Source organism: Drosophila erecta, unplaced genomic scaffold (genome assembly GCF_003286155.1).
Source record: "Drosophila erecta strain 14021-0224.00,06,07 unplaced genomic scaffold, DereRS2 tig00000021-arrow-pilon, whole genome shotgun sequence".
Classification (NCBI taxonomy): Eukaryota; Metazoa; Arthropoda; class Insecta; order Diptera; family Drosophilidae; genus Drosophila; species Drosophila erecta.
The window spans coordinates 21,669,001-21,686,597 of NW_020825198.1; the positions used below are offsets into that span (position 1 = coordinate 21,669,001).

Sequence of the window (17,597 nt, forward strand, 5' to 3'; positions counted from 1 at the left end):
TTTGTTGAAACAAAAAATCCTAAAACTGTTTTTATTGGGCCAAAAATAATAGGTACTACTAAGAGAAAGTCAAGGTCCTCGGTTTTCAGATATCCTGTACTCAGATAGAAGGAGTGCGAAGGTGATGATGCATATGCAAGTTCGAAAGCTGAGTGAAATAATATGTCCTGCCTAAAAACCCTCATGAAAAAGTAACTTAAAATGATTATTATTTTTTGATCATTCAATTTGAAGGTCCTCGTTCTCTTATTAAGTAGTTTTGTTAAAGAACTTCCCTTAACTCTTTTCAACTGTGAAAGACAACATGACTAAAGAACTTCAAAAATAAGGAATAATAAAACTAATTTCACTGTTTCATATTTACAGTTTTTGAAAAATCAGAAAAGACTAATTTCCAGTATTTGGGGTTGTAATCACAAACAATATTTATTATTCATTTCATTACTTTATTGCGTATTTTGATTTGCATTTCAGTTGTACACTTCAGATTTTAACTTTTTACACACTACATTGTACTCATTCGAGTTTTTAAAAAGAAAAAAAGGTTGGGAAAGACAAATGGCAACTAAATGCATTAAGCTTATTCGTTTTACAAGCATGGCCACAATGAGTTGTATTGTACTTGAGCTGTTATAGATTCACTTCGGGACAATCTGTTGCTCTGGCAAGACTAAGAATACAAAATTATTTGAGGTTTCAATCGTGTTAAACTTATTATTATATAAATTATTGCATCGAAATTCGTTCTTAAACTAATTTCTTTTTATAGGACAATTATTATGACCACACTAACTCAATTATACTTTTTGGTAGCAGCGAAATTGGGATTAGGGTTAGTAATTCATTAAAATGATCTGTATTACAAAGTATACATCTTTGGGATAAATTATTTGGTTGGGTTTCGTCTGAAACTTTGGGTAAAACACTAAACTAAATGGCAAGAACTAGTTCTACAAAGCCTTCTTCTATGGCACACTCGCATTTGGCGTTGGCTAGCAACTCCTGGATTCTACTTCTGCTTCATATACATGGTGGCAATTTTCTCCAGAATTGTGTCGATAGACAACAATTCGTCGCTGAATTTCTGCATTGTGGGGGCTGGCACAATCCACTTAAGAAATTCCTCCACATTCAGCCGGAGTCTGGCCAATGGTGTCATCGTGGCGTCGTCATGGGATTGTCGCTGAGCCAGCTTTAAGGATGCAATGATAACGTTATCGATCAGACGCTTCTCGTAACCCAACTGGCGCAGCTTCTGAGCGGAGCTAATTTTTTTCAGTACCACTGCCATGTTGAATCTTAAGACAGACAGGATTTGCGCATCTTCAGACTGACTGCCACTGGGTTGGTCCCCGCCAACAGGACACTTATCGCACTGCTCAACATGCGACTGCAGCTCCACCTTGATCTTAAAGAACTCGTGGCAGCCTTCGCACATGTAGGGCTTGTGCTGTTTGTGTATCTTCTTCATGTGGTTCTTAAGGTGCGCCAGCTGAGAGAAGGCTACTTCGTCCTCACACAGCTGGCAGCGAAAGGGTTTTTCTCCCGTGTGCTTCCGGATGTGCAGTTTTAGTACGCTCGAATGGGCAAAGGTCTGGTGGCAGATCTGATGGGAGTTGAAATAGAAGTTATGGTTACTTGCAAGCTAAGACCCTTTCTACATACCCTACACTGGTAGGGGCGCTCTCCTGTATGCATCCGCATGTGGACATTGTACTGGCTCTTCTGGGTAAAATAGGTGTTGCACACCTCGCACACGTGCGTCTTAACAGCGGCGTGCCGCTGCATGTGAGTGGCCAGATCCTCGTCCGGCTCTATCATCTTGTGGCATATCTCGCACTCAAATTGGGTCAGCTTGTGGTGCTCCTGGTTTATGTGGGCTCTCAGGGCCAGCTCGTTGGCGAATTGGCTCTCACAGATGCTGCACCGGTGCTCCATGCCCTGTTCATGTCGCTCCATGTGCACCCGCAAATTGGCGTTGGTTGAGAAGCTGGCCGAGCACTTGGTACAGTTGAACTGCTGGATACTCGTCTTGTGGTGAGAAACCATGTGCTGTTGCAGCTGCAATATACATAATAATATATATTAGAAACACCTACGGTTATGAACTATATAAACAAAAGCCTAAACGAAAATTTATAAACATATAAATTTAAGTTTATAATAAATCAACGAATAATTTGTTGGAGTAGTAGAAATGTATATCATTAATCATTAAATCGAAATTAAAAATTGACTGTCGTATTATTTACCTGACCTCCTCGGGCGAATTTTTTGTCACAGAGGGCGCAGAGATAGGGCTTCTCGCCAGAGTGGAGACGCATGTGGAGTCGCAGGCGCTCCTTGAGTGCGAATGATTTTGGGCACTCGGAACAGACGAACTGCTTACGATGCTCGTGGGCGGTGGTAATATGGTTCTTCAGATTGACCGCCTGGCGGTAGCTCTTGCCACAGTCCTTGCACTTGTGCGGTCGTTCGTCCGAATGGATAAGCATATGGCGCTGCAGATCCGTCTTGCCGCCGAACTCCTTGGAACATTGGCTGCAGACATGGTGCTTGCGTTTCACCGGTTCAGCCTTTCGGGCGGTCTTTTTTAGCTGCGGCTGCACGTAGTCGTCATCCTTTGAGTCTTGCTCTCCGCCGTCGTCCTCTTCCTGCTCCACATAGGCATCCCGCAGACTAGCCAAGCTGCTTTTCCGCCTCTTGATCGAAAGTGTGTGGCCTGGTGAGGATTCCCTCGCCGCCGGCGGCGAGGACAATGATATGCCGCTGTCCGTGAGCAGAGATACGGCATCCTCTTTGGACACGCTGCGGCGGCTGCGTACCATTTGTTTGGTTTTTATTATTTCGATTCGTAACTAAATTTTTGGGGACCGCTTCCTGGGAATCACCGGCACCAGCTGTGTTTGGCTTTACTTCTAGTGTTAATGTTCTACGTATGTAATTTAGGGTATTCGTATTTTTTGGTTCAATTTGCTAGTTCTAGGATAATTCCCATACACCTTTGGTTTGGATTAGTTTAGATGAGCTGCAAAAAAGTTAAGAACTGTTTTAATTCTCCATTCGCCGTGCGCCACGTTCCGAAGCAGAGGGAGAATCAAAAACACAGACAGAAATAGTAACCGTATGTGAGGCCGAAACAGAAACAAGAAGAGAAACAGCAACGGAACAGAACCTCCAGCTGTGTCAACAGTGATAAGACCTATGCACAGGAAAAATATTACCAAAATTGGGAGGTTTGCATATTTAGGTGCTTGGAAGTGCATGACACTTTTCTACTTTTGCAATAGTTCTTACTGTTTTGACAGTGTTGTCAAAATCGCTTAGATTTATTCATATTCATATTTAATGAATTATCCAATTTGGAAATAACCGGGAACGTTCTGAACTATACAACGTATTAATTTCTTTTTAAAATGCAGGTTTCAATGGCATGTTGTGCACTGTTTTTCGCGGTGTAGAGAGCTAGAAGTAGCCTAGTCTCGAAGTGAATCGCTTTATCATTTAGCGTTTCCAGCGAACTTAAGCTTCCACACAAAGAATTCCCAGTTTGTTGTCTTAATCTTTTGTTTGGGCGGGAGCGAGATAGAGAAACCGTCTGATAAGACCCCGCGGAAGGCAACAACTGATAAGCAATCCAACACACTCACTAAAATCACAATATAGCTTCAGATAGATATCGAGATAAAGCTGTGCAACCTGACCGTTTTCGATCCCGCGGTGTCTGTTCTCCGCCGCAGCGAAGTTTCCAATGAAAAGCGAGCACACAGAAAATGCAACTGGAGGAGAGCGACGACAATGACCCTGGACTGCGACGAACATCTGGCAAACAGATTGGGAACCCTCCGATTCCGTTCCGATCCCGGCCCGACCAACACCCTGCCCTGCGGAGGGTTAATGGTTCATTAGAGCCGCACCCGCAGAAGCTAAAAACTAACTCACTTTAACTGCACAACGGCCCTCGACCAAACTGTTGAAAAAGCGAATTAAAGCTAGAATTCGGAGCTGGGAATCGTAACTGAAAGAGAACGGGGCAAAAAGCACGAACGACAGCGAAATCACACACAAAAAGCGAAAATAAAGAGGTGAATACATAACAGCAGTTTTGTAATGCTAAATAGGCGGGGTTATGGGGGTGGGTAAGGGTTAAGGGTGAGGGTGGAGGGGGATTGGGAAGAGGAATGGGAGAAGCCGTTGAAGTCTTTCGTATTCAGGGCACAAAACTCGAGGACTCTATAGTTTTCGGGGTCTTGCAACCGATGGTTAGTAATTAATGCACCAGCACCACAATAGTCATATACGTAAATCAAACCATTCTACACATATGCTACACATTTGGCCCAGGGGCTCCACATTTAACACCAACACCATAGCCCGATCAGGCGTAGACTTACCCTCGCAATAAGCGGGAATCGCTAAGCTAGGGGCCTTCATTTCGCAGGAATACTCATCGTCACCCCGAATGGGACACACCTTGACTTTCTATACATTCCGCGTCCGACTAGGAGTTCGCTTCTTTTTTGTTTATAATTTCAACGCCCATGAGCTGTGTGTACATACTTTTTGCAATTCGCTAGCTGGCAGTCCGACTGGCTTTTCAAGGTGTATCCATCGTTCTGCCTGCGTCTTAACCTGAGGACTATGAAGGGTTGCCTTTTCTTATCCAAAACCGATTTGTCCAGCAAAATAAATAACAGTTTTCCTTCGTTTTACAATGTTGTTCTTAATCTTAGTGATGGGTATTCACCGATAAATGGGCACAGAGGGACTATGTCTGCACGTCTACAGATGGGAGCGTGATGCAGAGCCAGTAGTTGTGAACTAAAAAAATGGTGTAAGATGTGGAAAACCGCAACAAACTAAATTTAGTTACAAGTAAAATTAAAAGTCACCTCAAATGAGGTCTTGCAATATTTATGCGTATCTCAATGACAACCAAGTGAAATACACTGTGCTGAACGTGACTTTTTTTGCACACTGAAATCACAGACTGCTGAACACGACCACTTTACGCACTGAAACAGTAGTGGTGTGGCAACGCTCGAAGCCGCCAGAAAGATCTGGCATCGCCGAATCTTAAACACGCGCAAGCAAAATATTTAAGAAATGGAAATTAGTAGCTAACAATAGTTTAAATATTATAATATTCTGCTGAAATAAACGGCGTTTATAAAAGACCACGAAACTACCTCTGCGTAAAGGATTTAATACATATAAACTCTAATCAGACGACTCAAGGTAAGGCGTGCGTTTTGGCGCTCCGCTGAACTGACTTCAAAGCATTAACTCAATTACTTGTCGAATTTCCAGAAAACATGGCTGGAGTACTTTTTGAGGACATCTTCAACGTGAAGGACATGGATCCGGAGGGCAAAAAGTTCGACCGTGTATCCCGCCTGCACTGCGAGTCCGAGTCTTTTAAGATGGACCTCATCCTGGACATCAACTCGTGGCTGTACCCCATGGAGCTGGGTGACAAGTTCCGCCTGGTACTGGCCACCACGCTGCGCGAAGATGGTTGCCCGGACAGCGGGGAGTACAATCCAATGGAGCACGAAGGCACGCGGGCGGACAGCTTTGAGTACGTGATGTACGGCAAAATCTACAGGATCGAGGGTGACGAGGCACACAATGAGGCCTCCCGGCTCTCGGCCTACGTGTCCTTCGGCGGCCTGCTTATGCGACTGCAGGGTGACGCCAACAATCTTCACGGCTTCGAGGTGGACCAGCACATGTACCTGCTGATGAAGCGGCTGGCCTTCTGAATTTTCTACCTAATTATTTCGTTCGCAAATTAGACATAAACAACAAACTTTATTTACAGTGCATTTCTAGCATTGGTTGGAGTGCTGAGTGATGTAGTCTATTGCCTGGATGGGCGTCTCAAGGGCGCATTTACAATCAGGCGTGATGGTCGTGGGCGGAAAGGAATTCGGCGATCCACGAAGGGCAATGCCTGTGGAGTCGATGGGAACACTGGAGCAGGCCTAATAGCATTCACAATCTTGGCTGTATGGGGCCGAGGTCGAGCCGTAAGCTTAGCAGGACGACGTTGCGGAGTCAGCAGAACCGGACGCTGTGGGCGGAAGGCAGCCAAGCGGTTCAGTAGCGGAAGAACATACTGAGCCTGGGGTGGCAGCGGCAAACTTGCCAAATCAATTATAGCTGCGCTTTGTGGCAAGGTGTTGGAGCTGACGTCGTTGGTTGGCTGGTCTGGAGGTCCGTAGGTCTGATCGGGAGGCCCGTAAACTTGATCCGGTGGGCCGTAGGCCTCAGCTGGCGCTTCCACTACTGCCGGCGGCCCGTATGTTTCAGCTGGAGGACCATATGTCTCCTCTGGCTGAGGAAATTCAACCGCCTCCTCTGTGGGCAGTTCGAATGGCGGATCGGGGACCAGGCCTGCTGGTGGATATGGAGCTTGTTCCTGTCTTTGCAGAAACTTGCCCGCCGCGGGTCCTGGAAACCTCAGATGACTGCCTTCAGTTCCATTCAGGCAAAGAATGAAACAGAGCGCAAAGGTGGCCAGAGCAACAGTTGGATAACCGGACATTGTGGGGTGCTGACATGAACTGCTGCATGGGGAGGCTAAGTGGCGCCTATAAATACCCACTAGGGATGCCCTTGGGGACTTCCCAGTCCAAACGCCCGAAGAAACCTCGAGGCCGATGACTTATAAGGCAGGTCCAACGATACGTGCCCATAGCGGTGTCGACTACATCAGATGTAAGTAGTGGCTGTTATGAAAATGTTGCTAGATTTCTTTAAAAAGACGATCACCCGACGTTTTTTGTATAAAATACTTGTATACTGTTTTTAGACAGAAATAAGAGATAAAAAGGTATAAAAATACAATGATCTATACATTAATCGCAACGCTTCAAATTAGTTTATGGATTTATTTTTAAATTGAATTTTGTAAGTAATAGTTTGTAAATACATTTTTGTTGTGTACGGTGCCCGAATGATGTCCCAAGAACAGATTCTAAGTTCTTGATGCAGTGAGTATTAAGTGATCGATTAAGTCTGATGCAGTGCGTCGTTGCTTACGCTAACCTTTTTAAGCCTACCAATTGCGACGCAGGATCAGCCGCTGAGGAACGGGCTTCTGAGAACGCCGTCCTTGAGGAAATCTTTGATAGAGTCGTGCGGACTGGACGGGCTGTGGCTGGTCAAGACTGCTGGCTACAACGATCACAGTGCCATCCCCAGCAACTTCCAACTGCGGTTCATCCTCCTCGGCGTCCTCATCAGCGGGCTCCAGCCTGGCACCATCCACTGATGCTTCCTCAGTTTCTGGGATATCATCAGTCTGGATGGGATTCTCTGGCTGCGGTTCAGCCTCGGGAGCAACAGCCGGCACGGAGTCGGCCTCTGGAGGTCCGTAAGTGTTATCTGGTGGCCCGTATGTGTTGTCCGGAGGTCCATAGGTGTTATCAGGTGGCAGATAGGTGTTCTCCGGCTTGACTGTGGAACTTGGCAAATCGAAGGGCACACTCGGGGTGATGCCCGCCTCCGGATATCCCGTGGGCGAAGGACTGGGTATATCCTGCACCTGGCGCACCGGGAATCTCCGGCGGATCGGTTCCGCGGAACTCAGTGCCAACAGGCTCAGGACAAGAATAGCAATTGGAGCGCCAGTCGGTTTAATCATATTCGCGGTTGAAGGGCTTCTGTTCTGATTTCTCAATCCGACTCGACATATTTATAGCCCCAAGCTATCAGATCGAGTTCTGCTATAATTTATGCTCGTCACTTTCAGTTTCAGGCTCTTATTCCCGGTAAAACTTTGATTATGTTGCGCTGATCGGCGGCGATGTAGCTTCTGCTTAATACCCGATACGTGACCCTTTTTCGAAATTCATTGGCCAATGCTATGATTTGGAATATGCGCCTCTTTCCCCTCCTTGGAATCATTTATTTACACTTGGCGTGGGCTTTAGTGTCGCTGTGAACTTTTGAGTTTGTTTGGTTTTGGGTTCTTGGCAGTTCATAATTTTATTTGATGAACTTTGTATTCATGCTAAACAAAATAGGCTGTGAAAAAAACCATCAAGCACGCACTTTTAAAAGCACGTCCCATTTAGACAGTTTTTATTAGGGTCAATGAAAATTGTTTTTTTTTTAATATTAGTTTAGGAAGTTTATGGAACACCCATTTACATTCTGTTAACGTATCACAGATATACTTTTCTGATTTTTACACATAAAATTAAATACTAATGGTGCGTATGCAAATTACCGAAAATTTGTATATTCAAAGCTTTGAGTTTTTATCAGGGTCAATAAAAATATAATTTAAAATAATTATATTTTTTTATTAGTTTAGTTTTTGAAATAACCATTTACCTTTTGTCCTCATAAGTCAAACTTACTTTTACTTTTCTAATTTTTGATAATTGAATCACATACATTTGATCATTTAGTACTATTGATGCTTACACAAATTACAAAAATTGTTATATTCAAAGCTTTGTCTCACCAAAATGATTGATAAGAAACTCACTTAATGTTTGCACAAGCTAAACATTGGACACGACTAGAAGTTCATATTTGTTTATAATTTTGAAGCCTCCGAAATGACAAAAAAAAAATTAGGTCATAAACTGCAGTTTTGTTAATAGATCATATATTTGTCAAGGAAGAACATTACCTTGTTTATTTTGGATAAATAATATTTTCCGTCATGTCGAATCCAGTTCAAGTGTGTAACATCTTAATGGAATGGCAAATGCGTTCATATATCTGTTAGCTTCACCAAATAAAGCAATAGTTTTGCCACTCAAAACAAGTCTGAAAACTTTTGTAATATACAAATTGGAAAAAAGGTTTGGGTGACCTTAAATATATACTCAATTATTCGATTATTTTAATGAAAATATTCAACAACAATTTATTATTTATTTAGCAACAAAGTAATAAATGCGTATCCTAATGTGTCGATACCATTAATTTCTAGCAACACGGGATGGACCCATTTCAGATGCTGTACACCAGCACTGATCCAGAGCGGATGGTCTGAGCACTTCGAAGCTTCTCCGGGATCGGACGACGTCTGCGGAGGCGTTCGTTACGAGGCTGGATCAAGCTGGCGGGTACAAGATCCGCAGCAGGGGCCTGGTCCACTGAGTCATCAGCTGGAGGTCCATAGGTGTTGTCCGGCTCAGCTGGAGGTCCATAAGTATTATCCGGAGGTCCGTAGGTGTTATCGGGCTCAGCTGGTGGTCCGTAGGTTAGATCAGGCTGCGCTTCGGTTTCCGTGGGCAGGTCGAAGGGCACCTCCGGTGTAACTCCGGATGGCGGATAAGGGGCCGAGGCCGGAGTGGGTGCAATATCCACGGCGGGGTCGGCCGGAGCAGCCTGATCCTCTGGAGCCTGCTCCTGACGGGCAAACTGCAGGCGTGATGATCGGCCACGGAACCTAGCAGGCTCCGCCACAGAAACGGCAGCCATGGCTGCGATCAGGAGAAGGGAGCGGATGAGCTTGTGGGCCATGTTGAGGTGCTGCTGAGTTGGCTTAGAATGTTGTCAATAGCTGGAAGTCGCGCGCCTTTTATACAAACTGAAGTTTTCGGCCACTTATATTTGGCACTCCGAGGGACACCCTTTCGATGGCCTATGGACGTGACAATATTTAGTCAAGGGCCCATGTCTAAGCCATAACCATTGGCCGTTAATTATAACCCGCGGGCACTTAACTTTGACACTTTACTTGGCTCCACTGACTACGAGCAATGGGCTGGAACTCGATGTCGAAGTTGTAACCAAAAAAATAGGAAAGTATATTGTATATCAAATCAACATTACAAGAGATATTATCACTATAACGCACTTTAACGGAGCTATTGAGTTTCTTGAAAACTTCACTTTTTATGCGCTGAGAATGAGACTAAGTATACGGTCTATGCTTCAGTTGGACAACTAGGGCTATAGATTTGCCATCACTTTAAATTCCACTCCACTGTGCGGCGCCTGCTTGACATACACATTCGCATTGATGGATTTCAAATCGCGGCGCTCTGCTTAAAATTCACGGCGTTGTTGGCTGGGAATCGTTGCGCTGGAATCGTAGAATCGTTGACCAGTGACCACCGATCAGCAGGGCCACCGCTGCGGCAGGTGGAGGTATAAAAGTTAAAGCTCCATATACGACAGCCAACACAGCTCCACTGCAAGTCCCCGATCATGGCACGTTATCAGTTCCTCAGTTCGCTTCTTCTCCTGCTGGCCATCTGCGCCGTAAATTGTGCGGCACAGGCGCCACTTCGGCGGACTCTGCGCCTGCGTCCGGTTGCGTTCGCCCGGCAGGAGGTGGCTCCCACGCCCTATCCCTCGGCTGCTGAGCTGAAACCTGCCGCCGAACAGCCCGCACTGACCTACGGACCGCCCGAGGATGTGGACACAGATGTCTTGCCGTCGGAGCAGGAGCCACCAGTGGACACCTTCGAGCCTAGCCCAGAGAACGAGGAGGTGGACACCGAGGAGAGCTCACTGGAGGCCACCACGCCCTCCTCCGCTCCGGCCCGCCTACGCAGCCGACAGAGACTGGCCAAGTTGCAGCTGGCCAAGCCCAAGCGTCTCCGCCAACGCATAGCTCGCCTGGAGGAGCTGCCCGTGGATGAGGCAGTGGCTCCGGTGGCTCCGGTGGTTCCCGTAGCTCAGGCTCCAGCATTGGCCACGCCCCAGTTTTACTATGTGGGTGCCCAGCAGCCGTATTACCTGGCAGCCTACAACGCTGCTCCCCAGCAAGTGGGCTGGTAGTAATCCTAGCTCCCTTTAATTAATTTGTTCGGTTTGGATTTTGTTGTTAAAAATATATTTTTGCAAATGGTGCGTCTGTTTGTTTTGCTTGCATTTTAAGTAGTCTCAGAACTTTAAGGGTAGTTAAAACTAAAAACTGATTTTGAAAGAAGTCCCAAAAGAAGTTGCTAGTAATAGAAGCCCGGGATGTGATAGGAGAAAGCGATTGGTTATGCAGCTTAAAAAATTATGTTTATCGACTCCAATGCCAACCAAACCTTAAATTAGTTAAAATAAAGTACATAACTTTTTGTAGAAGTGTGTAGAAAATATGTACACGGCTAGGAGATCAGCCGTGATTTCCGTGATATACCTGTATCATAGCCATGATATAATATACATATGTATGTACATTCATAATGGGAACTATTAGGGAATTGAATTAAGCCTGCCTATTATCACAGTTTTTAGAGTGTTTGGTATAATCGATTATGTTTTCGTTATTTGGGGTTATAGATTGGTACCAGGAAAATGAGTTCGTAATGTAATTGCTTTTGTCATTAATAATGTTTGCCTCTATGTACCTACTTATATCGGTATTATTTGGTATGGTTATTTGGGGGAAGGTTGTTGCTTCTTCGTCTGCGTTGTCGGCGTACCCATAGAATTGTGGGTTAGCTGAAGTATGTTTATGAGGTAAAGAGATGGATAGGTAAAGTTTGTTGAAAGCTAAGATGGTTGACTTCCGTTATTTTTTATTTTTGGTCTTGCAGATTCGGTGGATAATTTCTTTCAGATGGGTGTCATTAGCGTGCAGTGCAGTGTTACACATTTCGGGTAAATATATATTCCTTAATTGGCATGCGAAATAATGGCCTTAACTGTTAGTATTAAATTGTCGAAACGCATGCAGTTTTGTTTGCCCAACCTTACACAACGCTCGAATATTTCCATTCTCAAGAACTTCTTGCAAGTCATTCGCCCTTAAGAATGCTTTGCATCCTTGCATCCCCTTGACATCTGAATTGCCTCTGGTTCCTTGTTCCCATCGCACGCTTCTAGCGGAATTGTATGGTCTTTAGTGAAAGGCTTCCCATTTCCAATGCATATTTAATGCTTTGTTTTATTTTTGCGCTATAGTGGCTGGCTCACAAGTTTAATGGCTTGCGAAGCCATTTTGTAGTCTGCATAGTACTTACATATGTATGTATGTATGTACATACGTGCGGTAGGCGTAGAACATTGATGAAGGTAAAGTAGAGCGAAAATACTGACTTCAAAGCGAACGGTCGTGATTTTTTTGCACTCCGAATTTGTTTTTGCTTTTGCCGAAACCAGCAGTGGTTTTTAATAAAATCGTTATTAATTTACTTTGTATACATAATAAATAAAAACCCGATCACTTCGCGGTTGAATGTTTTCTGATTAGTGCACAATTAAACAAATTTATTTAACCTTTTGTGTGTCTTGCTTTTTTTGATTTACTCTCTCTCTTTCGTGAGTTGTCCGTAGTGCTGTTGGGTATTGCTTTTGCATGCACATTAACTGCACTGTGCTCCCGCTCTCTCACTCTCACTCACGAAATCCAAAAGCTGACTGCGCTCTTGCGGAACTTTTAAATGTACCACTCCGCACTCCGCAACTGCAAGTTTTGATTTTGTGTGTTTTCATAGTGGTCTGAATAAAAAAAACATGGAAAAGCAGTCTGCTTTTTGCTTCTGGCTTAAGGGACTGATCATTACAGGAATCTCCAAAGCGCAAAAAAACCGCTTAGCAAGTGATCAACAGGCTTCCCCAATTGTTGCTAAGAGGAGGCAGCTAAAAGGGATTCGGAGCAACCCGATCAATCCGTTTGAGAGTCCAGTTTGGCATTGCTATAGATTTCGATTTGTCTGCACCGGTTTCACACCCAGTGATTCCACCTGTCCCGATTAGTTTACCAGCACAATGAAATATTGATGCCGCACTACCAGCACAAGTTGGACCCTTCAGAAGCGCAATCTGCTCTGTTTGTATTATTAACAAATAAGCTTTTGGATAGGGATACCTGGTACTACATGGCGCTCTTGTTCAAAACCCGAAAAACGAAGCTTGAAACAGTCTATATTTTTAATCATATTCGTAATGAAGTTTATAGTCCCGACTTGGTTACTGGGCTAAACTTCTCTGTTCCAAGCACAAGAAATGACTTATCCCTAATGTTAAATCATTGTCGATCTAAATATGAGTTGCATGACCCCTACAGAATATAACAAAGTTGATCATATTTATATACATACATATATAATATATAAATATTTCCTCGTTTCCTTACTGTTTCCTATGTCGCTTCTATCTTCTCGCGAAGATAGGGCGGGGGGAATGGCCGTAGAACCGTCGGATGATCATTATTGTGGCGCTTCTGGAAATAACAAAGGCACAAGATTTACCCGTTGTTGCCACGCAGAGTCCACCTTTTGGGTATAAAGTGGTATATCCGGTGGAGGACGACCAATATACCAATATCCGTTGATAAATTATTTAATTAATTTGGTACCACTTCAAATTTTGCCCTGATAATTGCGGTATTGTCAATTATATGAAACCTATGTTAAGGGCAGGCAACATTAAATGGTTCCACAATAAATATTGAATCGTATTATTACTAACGATGTTTATACTTAAATTTATGAAACCATCAAGAAACCCTAACCGTCTTGAAGACCAATATTAAGTCTCGTACAGTGCTTCGATTATTTGATAATTTCTTAGTTTCCTATTACTAAATAAAATAATAATTTTAAGTCCGGTTATCAAGGATTAGTTCGTAAACAAAATAAATTCAACATGCTTATATCCTTTGCAAACATTTTCAAATTTATGACACAAGATTCACCCTTTGTTGCCACTCAGTGGCCTCCTGTTGGGTATAAACTAGTGTATAGCCAGTGGAAGACGACCTACATATAATATGTATATCGATATTCGTTTCGAACATTGTTCCTTATAATTGCCGTATTGCCCATATGAACTCTATGTTGAGGTCAGGCAAAAAGAAAAGGAAATGAAATGAAAAACAAAAGAGAATGCTATAGTCGAGTTCCCCGACTATCAGATACGCGTTACTCAGCTGGTGGAAGTGCGAACGCGAACTTTCAACATTTTCTGGAATATTGGAAAAAATTAAGGAAAAAAACGCTTCGATCTCAGGAATGAAAAAATTATTAAGGATTAAAATTCCGGAGACGCAGCGCAAGTTTATTGACCCATGCTGCCACGCCCACGTTAACGCCCACAAGCCGCACAAAACTGCCACGACCACACGTTTGAAAAATGTTGTGATATTTTTTTGTCCTTTTTTTATATATCTTCTAAATTAACTTTTTTCTATTGATATTCCAGAAAATGTTGAATTTTCTCGTTTGCACTTTCACTAGCTGAGTAACGGGTATCTGATAGTCGGGGAGCTCGACTATAGCATTGGCTCTTTTTTCCCGTAATAAAACCAATCCATAACTTCTCCTGTAACTGTTTCGTACAAAGTGTACAAGTGTTTGAAAGAAAAATATGGGTCTCAGCATATAAATTATAAATCGAGGCAATTAAAAGACGCTTCAAGGTTATCATCACGACTTTTGTTAATCACCTCAAAAATATTCAACAAATAATTGATTTGCTCGGACATGCCATCAATCTTATCAACTTTGAGTTGATTCCATTATCGCAACCTATAAATACGCATATTTCTCTTCTTTATATAAAATAAATAAGTAATTCTATATATTCAAATTCGCACATATTTGAGTTAGTAAAACGGAAACTTTAAAAATCTCATTGTTATAAATTTCCGCGGAATTAACCGCGGAAGAAAGATCCCCGCGTTTCCAGAGCGCCCACATTAGGTCTCGAGCTGTTCCGATGAGCCTCGATTGCCTGGTAGTTAATGAACCAGAAGGGCTGCTGTTCCACGGGCAGCTGGCTCAAGTGGTTGACCCACTCCCGATCACCATGGGCATCGATGGGCAGCTGGCTGAGAACAGGGGTCACGGAGGTTGCGGGACTTCCGGCTGTGGAACTAGTGGACTGGGATGTGGATTCTGGGTTGTTCTCTGCTCCAAATCGGTTGGCCACCGAGAAATCCGAGTCCTGAGCAGACCCACTTATTGGCAGTACCAGGGGAACTCCAACGGGGGGCCTCTGGGAGGCTCCAAAAGGTAGATTGACTAAAGCTGGCTTCTGCGAACTGGATGGCTCTCCAAATCTAGTAGCGATATCCACTCCGGTGATGTTCTCCACGGCTGTGTTTTGAGTTGCGTGGTACTTGTCCTTCTGACTTAGTCCACCTGGTGGCCTCAATCCCGAAAAGGCGGGCCGTTGGGCTCGGGCAATTTCCAACAGAGTCATGGTGATTATAGCCACGGTAAACATTCGCTTCAACATTTTTGCAATGAAAATTTCACTTTCTGTACGAGCTTCTCCGGTAGCTTCACGTGAAGTAATCTGGCCTGATCTTCTCCGACAACTGAGTACAGGCGACTTGAAAGATCATTTAAATAAGCTTCCACTCTCTGCTCGGAAGCAGCTTTTCTTCAAATCAAACAAGTTGCACAGAAAGAAAAATGTTTGAGGCGTCGTCATTATTATAAAATGCGTTAAATAGTATCTATGCTAAATTTGAATTTGTTTTTTTAATTAATGGAAGGTAAGCAAAAAATTAAGCCACTTTTAATAGTGGTAATAAAACGTTCTTATGTAGAATTGCATCGTATTATTTCGGTGTGTATTATGGTAATGAGTTTTAGTCACACTAATTAAATATTTAATTCCCCGTGATATACGTAATTTATACTCTCTCTATTTAGGCGGAAAATTTGCAGTCATTGCCTTTGTTAAACTGTGTTTATTGATGAAGGGAGCAATTCCTTAGCTTCCTTACTTTGTGATGTGTAATGTATTAATCTTAATGGCTAAAAATACTCTTACAGTACAGTAATGCAATTAAATGAATCATTTATATTGTTATTTATACATAACAATATTTTTATTAATTATTATTAAAATGGTTTTAGTCATGATAATGGTTCCATAAATACAACATACTCATATATAAAGTCGTAATAATTCCTTTTAACATGCTGGAGCTGTTTCGGGTGTTTAGGGTTAAGGTAATTGCACAAATGAACATAGATCAGCATTTGTTTTCTTTTTCTATAATAATAAATATTTGATTTCCATTATGTTTCGTTTGGATCCATCTGAACTATTTTCCCACACAGATTACCTAGACTGACCTGAAAAGAATTCGAGATTAGAGTATTTATTTTTCACTGGAAGATCAGTCTGGCTTATTTCTTGTTTTTTTGCGGTCGGGGCAATCCCAAATTCGTCACCAATTTGCGAAGCGTGCGTTCCCAAACCGGTTCCAGGTCTTCCCCTTAACCCACTCTCCCGATGATCAATAACTTCTTGATCAAGTTGGCAGAAAATTAGTTTTTGGACGCGTCTAGGAAAGATTCTTTCCCGTCTGTGACGAAGTGAGTCACTGGTATGTCTGCCAGACAAAGAGCATTCTATCTCAATCAGATTTATTTGCATTATATTATAATCGGATGTGTGTTTCGTGTGTATGAGTGTGGGATCCGGTAAAAAGTGTTCCTGTGTGTGTTTTTGTCGTCATCGTGGCTGTTTTGATCGTCATTGGTTTTTGTTTTGAGTTGGCTGCTGGAATTGCAAGCAAAAAAGAAAGAACTATTTAAATTCTAGATATTAACCATGCAAGCTATTTAAATTCATATGGGTATATAAATCTGAATAGAGAATTGGCTATTAATTATAATAATTATATAATTATATATTATAAAATTATTTAAATATTGCTTTGGAGGCTCAAAAGTTATTCTTAATGAGTTGTTAAATCCTTACCTGGAATATCCCCTTAAAAGCGTCGCAAGGTGGACCGGGCAGCACTCAATTTGGCCGGACGAGCTGCGGCGGAAAGCGGACGACGATAGGCCACAGGCTTGGCCACTCTCCGATAGTTGGCCGGCCTCCTGCCAGCTACCAAACGGGCCTGCTGCTCCGCCGGAATGTCAGCGGCAGCGGGCAGATCGTTTCCGGTCACGTCCGGTGGGCCGTACACCTCGTCGGGAACGCTGTTAGGCGCAGCATCGGGCGGTCCGTAGACGGCATCCGGCGTGGGCTCGGCGGCCGAGGGAGCAGCAGCCTCGTCGAAGGGCACTTCCGGCTTTAGCTCATCCGCCGAGGGATAGGGTGTGACGGCATCCGGATCAGCTGCGTCGACGGGAGCCAGCTCCTGGCGAGCGGAGTACCTCGAGCGTCCGCGGCTCAGGCGCTGCGAATAGCGCTGCTGCTGGGCTTGGGAAACGGCCAACAAGCTAAGGGCTGCAGCCATGAGGATAAGCTGGAACTTTGCCATGGTGGAGATGGAAGGATTGAAGTGTAGCTGTGGGAAGGCCGAAACAACGACTGATGACTTGAAGAGCCTCCCTGGGCGCTTTTATAGGTAGGACTTGGATGGGCACCTGTTTAATGTGCGACGCGTGGACCCAGCGTGGACATCCTTTTTTGGACCTATGGTCTGACGTCGGCACTCCACTATGGTCTGGTCACCCACGATCGGCGGTGTCTGCGGCGTCTTTATGCGCCCACGACGTGACCAGAAAGAGGAAGCAGATGTGAGGTCCGAGGTTCCGACAGAAATCAGTCCAAAATCTGAGTGTCTGCACCTCGATTAAACCAATCACTTAACAATAAACCGCTCTTAATGGGACAGAAGGCGAAATTAATGGCTAGTCGTAAATTGGGGTGAAGTTAACGGATATTGGTAAAATGGAGACGGACAAACATTTAGTTTAGTTCAA

The 17,597-nt window shown here is 43.7% G+C and overlaps 8 protein-coding genes across 14 annotated transcripts; 2 read left to right on the plus strand and 6 right to left on the minus strand.

Annotated features, from left to right (window-relative positions):
- Positions 1 to 477: 477 nt before the first annotated feature.
- LOC6543996 (zinc finger protein OZF) lies at positions 478 to 4,792 on the minus strand. 6 transcript variants are annotated; one of them, XM_026976750.1, is made up of 5 exons: positions 4,561 to 4,792; positions 4,395 to 4,501; positions 2,253 to 3,028; positions 1,666 to 2,061; positions 478 to 1,606 (listed from the first exon to the last, which is right to left on the minus strand). In XM_026976750.1, exons 3-5 carry the CDS (start codon positions 2,826 to 2,828, stop codon positions 1,010 to 1,012), a joined length of 1,569 nt encoding a protein of 522 aa, XP_026832551.1. In that variant the 5' UTR covers positions 2,829 to 3,028; positions 4,395 to 4,501; positions 4,561 to 4,792; the 3' UTR covers positions 478 to 1,009. The 6 variants fall into 6 exon arrangements, 5 of the variants coding, with proteins under 5 accessions (XP_026832551.1, XP_001973675.1, XP_015012933.1 ...); XM_001973639.3 differs by lacking the exon at positions 4,395 to 4,501; XM_015157447.2 differs by having other exon boundaries at positions 4,395 to 4,792.
- A 206-nt stretch (positions 4,793 to 4,998) lies between these two features.
- LOC6543997 (DNA-directed RNA polymerases I, II, and III subunit RPABC3) lies at positions 4,999 to 5,817 on the plus strand. The gene is made up of 2 exons (XM_015158672.2): positions 4,999 to 5,238; positions 5,311 to 5,817. Exon 2 carries the CDS (start codon positions 5,316 to 5,318, stop codon positions 5,763 to 5,765), a length of 450 nt encoding a protein of 149 aa, XP_015014158.1. The 5' UTR covers positions 4,999 to 5,238; positions 5,311 to 5,315; the 3' UTR covers positions 5,766 to 5,817.
- On the minus strand, positions 5,802 to 6,600 carry LOC6544125 (extensin). The gene has a single exon (XM_001973641.3). It carries the CDS (start codon positions 6,548 to 6,550, stop codon positions 5,864 to 5,866), a length of 687 nt encoding a protein of 228 aa, XP_001973677.1. The 5' UTR covers positions 6,551 to 6,600; the 3' UTR covers positions 5,802 to 5,863.
- A 348-nt stretch (positions 6,601 to 6,948) lies between these two features.
- On the minus strand, positions 6,949 to 7,698 carry LOC6544126 (cell surface glycoprotein 1). Its single transcript, XM_001973642.3, has one exon. It carries the CDS (start codon positions 7,649 to 7,651, stop codon positions 7,064 to 7,066), a length of 588 nt encoding a protein of 195 aa, XP_001973678.1. The 5' UTR covers positions 7,652 to 7,698; the 3' UTR covers positions 6,949 to 7,063.
- Positions 7,699 to 8,846: 1,148 nt separating this feature from the next.
- Positions 8,847 to 9,551, minus strand: LOC6544127 (proline-rich extensin-like protein EPR1). Its single transcript, XM_001973643.3, has one exon. It carries the CDS (start codon positions 9,490 to 9,492, stop codon positions 8,977 to 8,979), a length of 516 nt encoding a protein of 171 aa, XP_001973679.1. The 5' UTR covers positions 9,493 to 9,551; the 3' UTR covers positions 8,847 to 8,976.
- Positions 9,552 to 10,122: 571 nt separating this feature from the next.
- On the plus strand, positions 10,123 to 10,830 carry LOC6544128 (titin). Its single transcript, XM_001973644.3, has one exon. The coding sequence runs from the start codon at positions 10,183 to 10,185 to the stop codon at positions 10,756 to 10,758; it is 576 nt and encodes a 191-aa protein (XP_001973680.1). The 5' UTR covers positions 10,123 to 10,182; the 3' UTR covers positions 10,759 to 10,830.
- Positions 10,831 to 14,335: 3,505 nt separating this feature from the next.
- LOC6544129 lies at positions 14,336 to 15,238 on the minus strand. The gene has a single exon (XM_001973645.3). The coding sequence runs from the start codon at positions 15,154 to 15,156 to the stop codon at positions 14,572 to 14,574; it is 585 nt and encodes a 194-aa protein (XP_001973681.1). The 5' UTR covers positions 15,157 to 15,238; the 3' UTR covers positions 14,336 to 14,571.
- A 1,046-nt stretch (positions 15,239 to 16,284) lies between these two features.
- Positions 16,285 to 17,208, minus strand: LOC6544130. 2 transcript variants are annotated; one of them, XM_026977076.1, is made up of 2 exons: positions 16,639 to 17,208; positions 16,285 to 16,434 (listed from the first exon to the last, which is right to left on the minus strand). In XM_026977076.1, the coding sequence occupies exon 1, from the start codon at positions 17,150 to 17,152 to the stop codon at positions 16,652 to 16,654; it is 501 nt and encodes a 166-aa protein (XP_026832877.1). In that variant the 5' UTR covers positions 17,153 to 17,208; the 3' UTR covers positions 16,285 to 16,434; positions 16,639 to 16,651. The 2 variants fall into 2 exon arrangements, with proteins under 2 accessions (XP_026832877.1, XP_001973682.1); XM_001973646.3 differs by having other exon boundaries at positions 16,285 to 16,437.
- Between the last annotated feature and the right edge of the window lie 389 nt (positions 17,209 to 17,597).

Coding starts and splice junctions, on each gene's coding strand:
- LOC6543996 (XM_001973639.3), bottom strand. CDS start 2,828: ATGGTACGCAGCCGCCGCAGCGTGTCCAAAGAGGATGCCGTATCTCTG. Junction 2,062..2,252: donor AATTCGCCCGAGGAGGTCAG/GTAAATAATACG, acceptor TGTATATTGCAG/CTGCAACAGCACATGGTTTC. Junction 1,607..1,665: donor AGCGCCCCTACCAGTGTAGG/GTATGTAGAAAG, acceptor AACTCCCATCAG/ATCTGCCACCAGACCTTTGC.
- LOC6543997 (XM_015158672.2), top strand. CDS start 5,316: ATGGCTGGAGTACTTTTTGAGGACATCTTCAACGTGAAGGACATGGAT.
- LOC6544125 (XM_001973641.3), bottom strand. CDS start 6,550: ATGTCCGGTTATCCAACTGTTGCTCTGGCCACCTTTGCGCTCTGTTTC.
- LOC6544126 (XM_001973642.3), bottom strand. CDS start 7,651: ATGATTAAACCGACTGGCGCTCCAATTGCTATTCTTGTCCTGAGCCTG.
- LOC6544127 (XM_001973643.3), bottom strand. CDS start 9,492: ATGGCCCACAAGCTCATCCGCTCCCTTCTCCTGATCGCAGCCATGGCT.
- LOC6544128 (XM_001973644.3), top strand. CDS start 10,183: ATGGCACGTTATCAGTTCCTCAGTTCGCTTCTTCTCCTGCTGGCCATC.
- LOC6544129 (XM_001973645.3), bottom strand. CDS start 15,156: ATGTTGAAGCGAATGTTTACCGTGGCTATAATCACCATGACTCTGTTG.
- LOC6544130 (XM_026977076.1), bottom strand. CDS start 17,152: ATGGCAAAGTTCCAGCTTATCCTCATGGCTGCAGCCCTTAGCTTGTTG.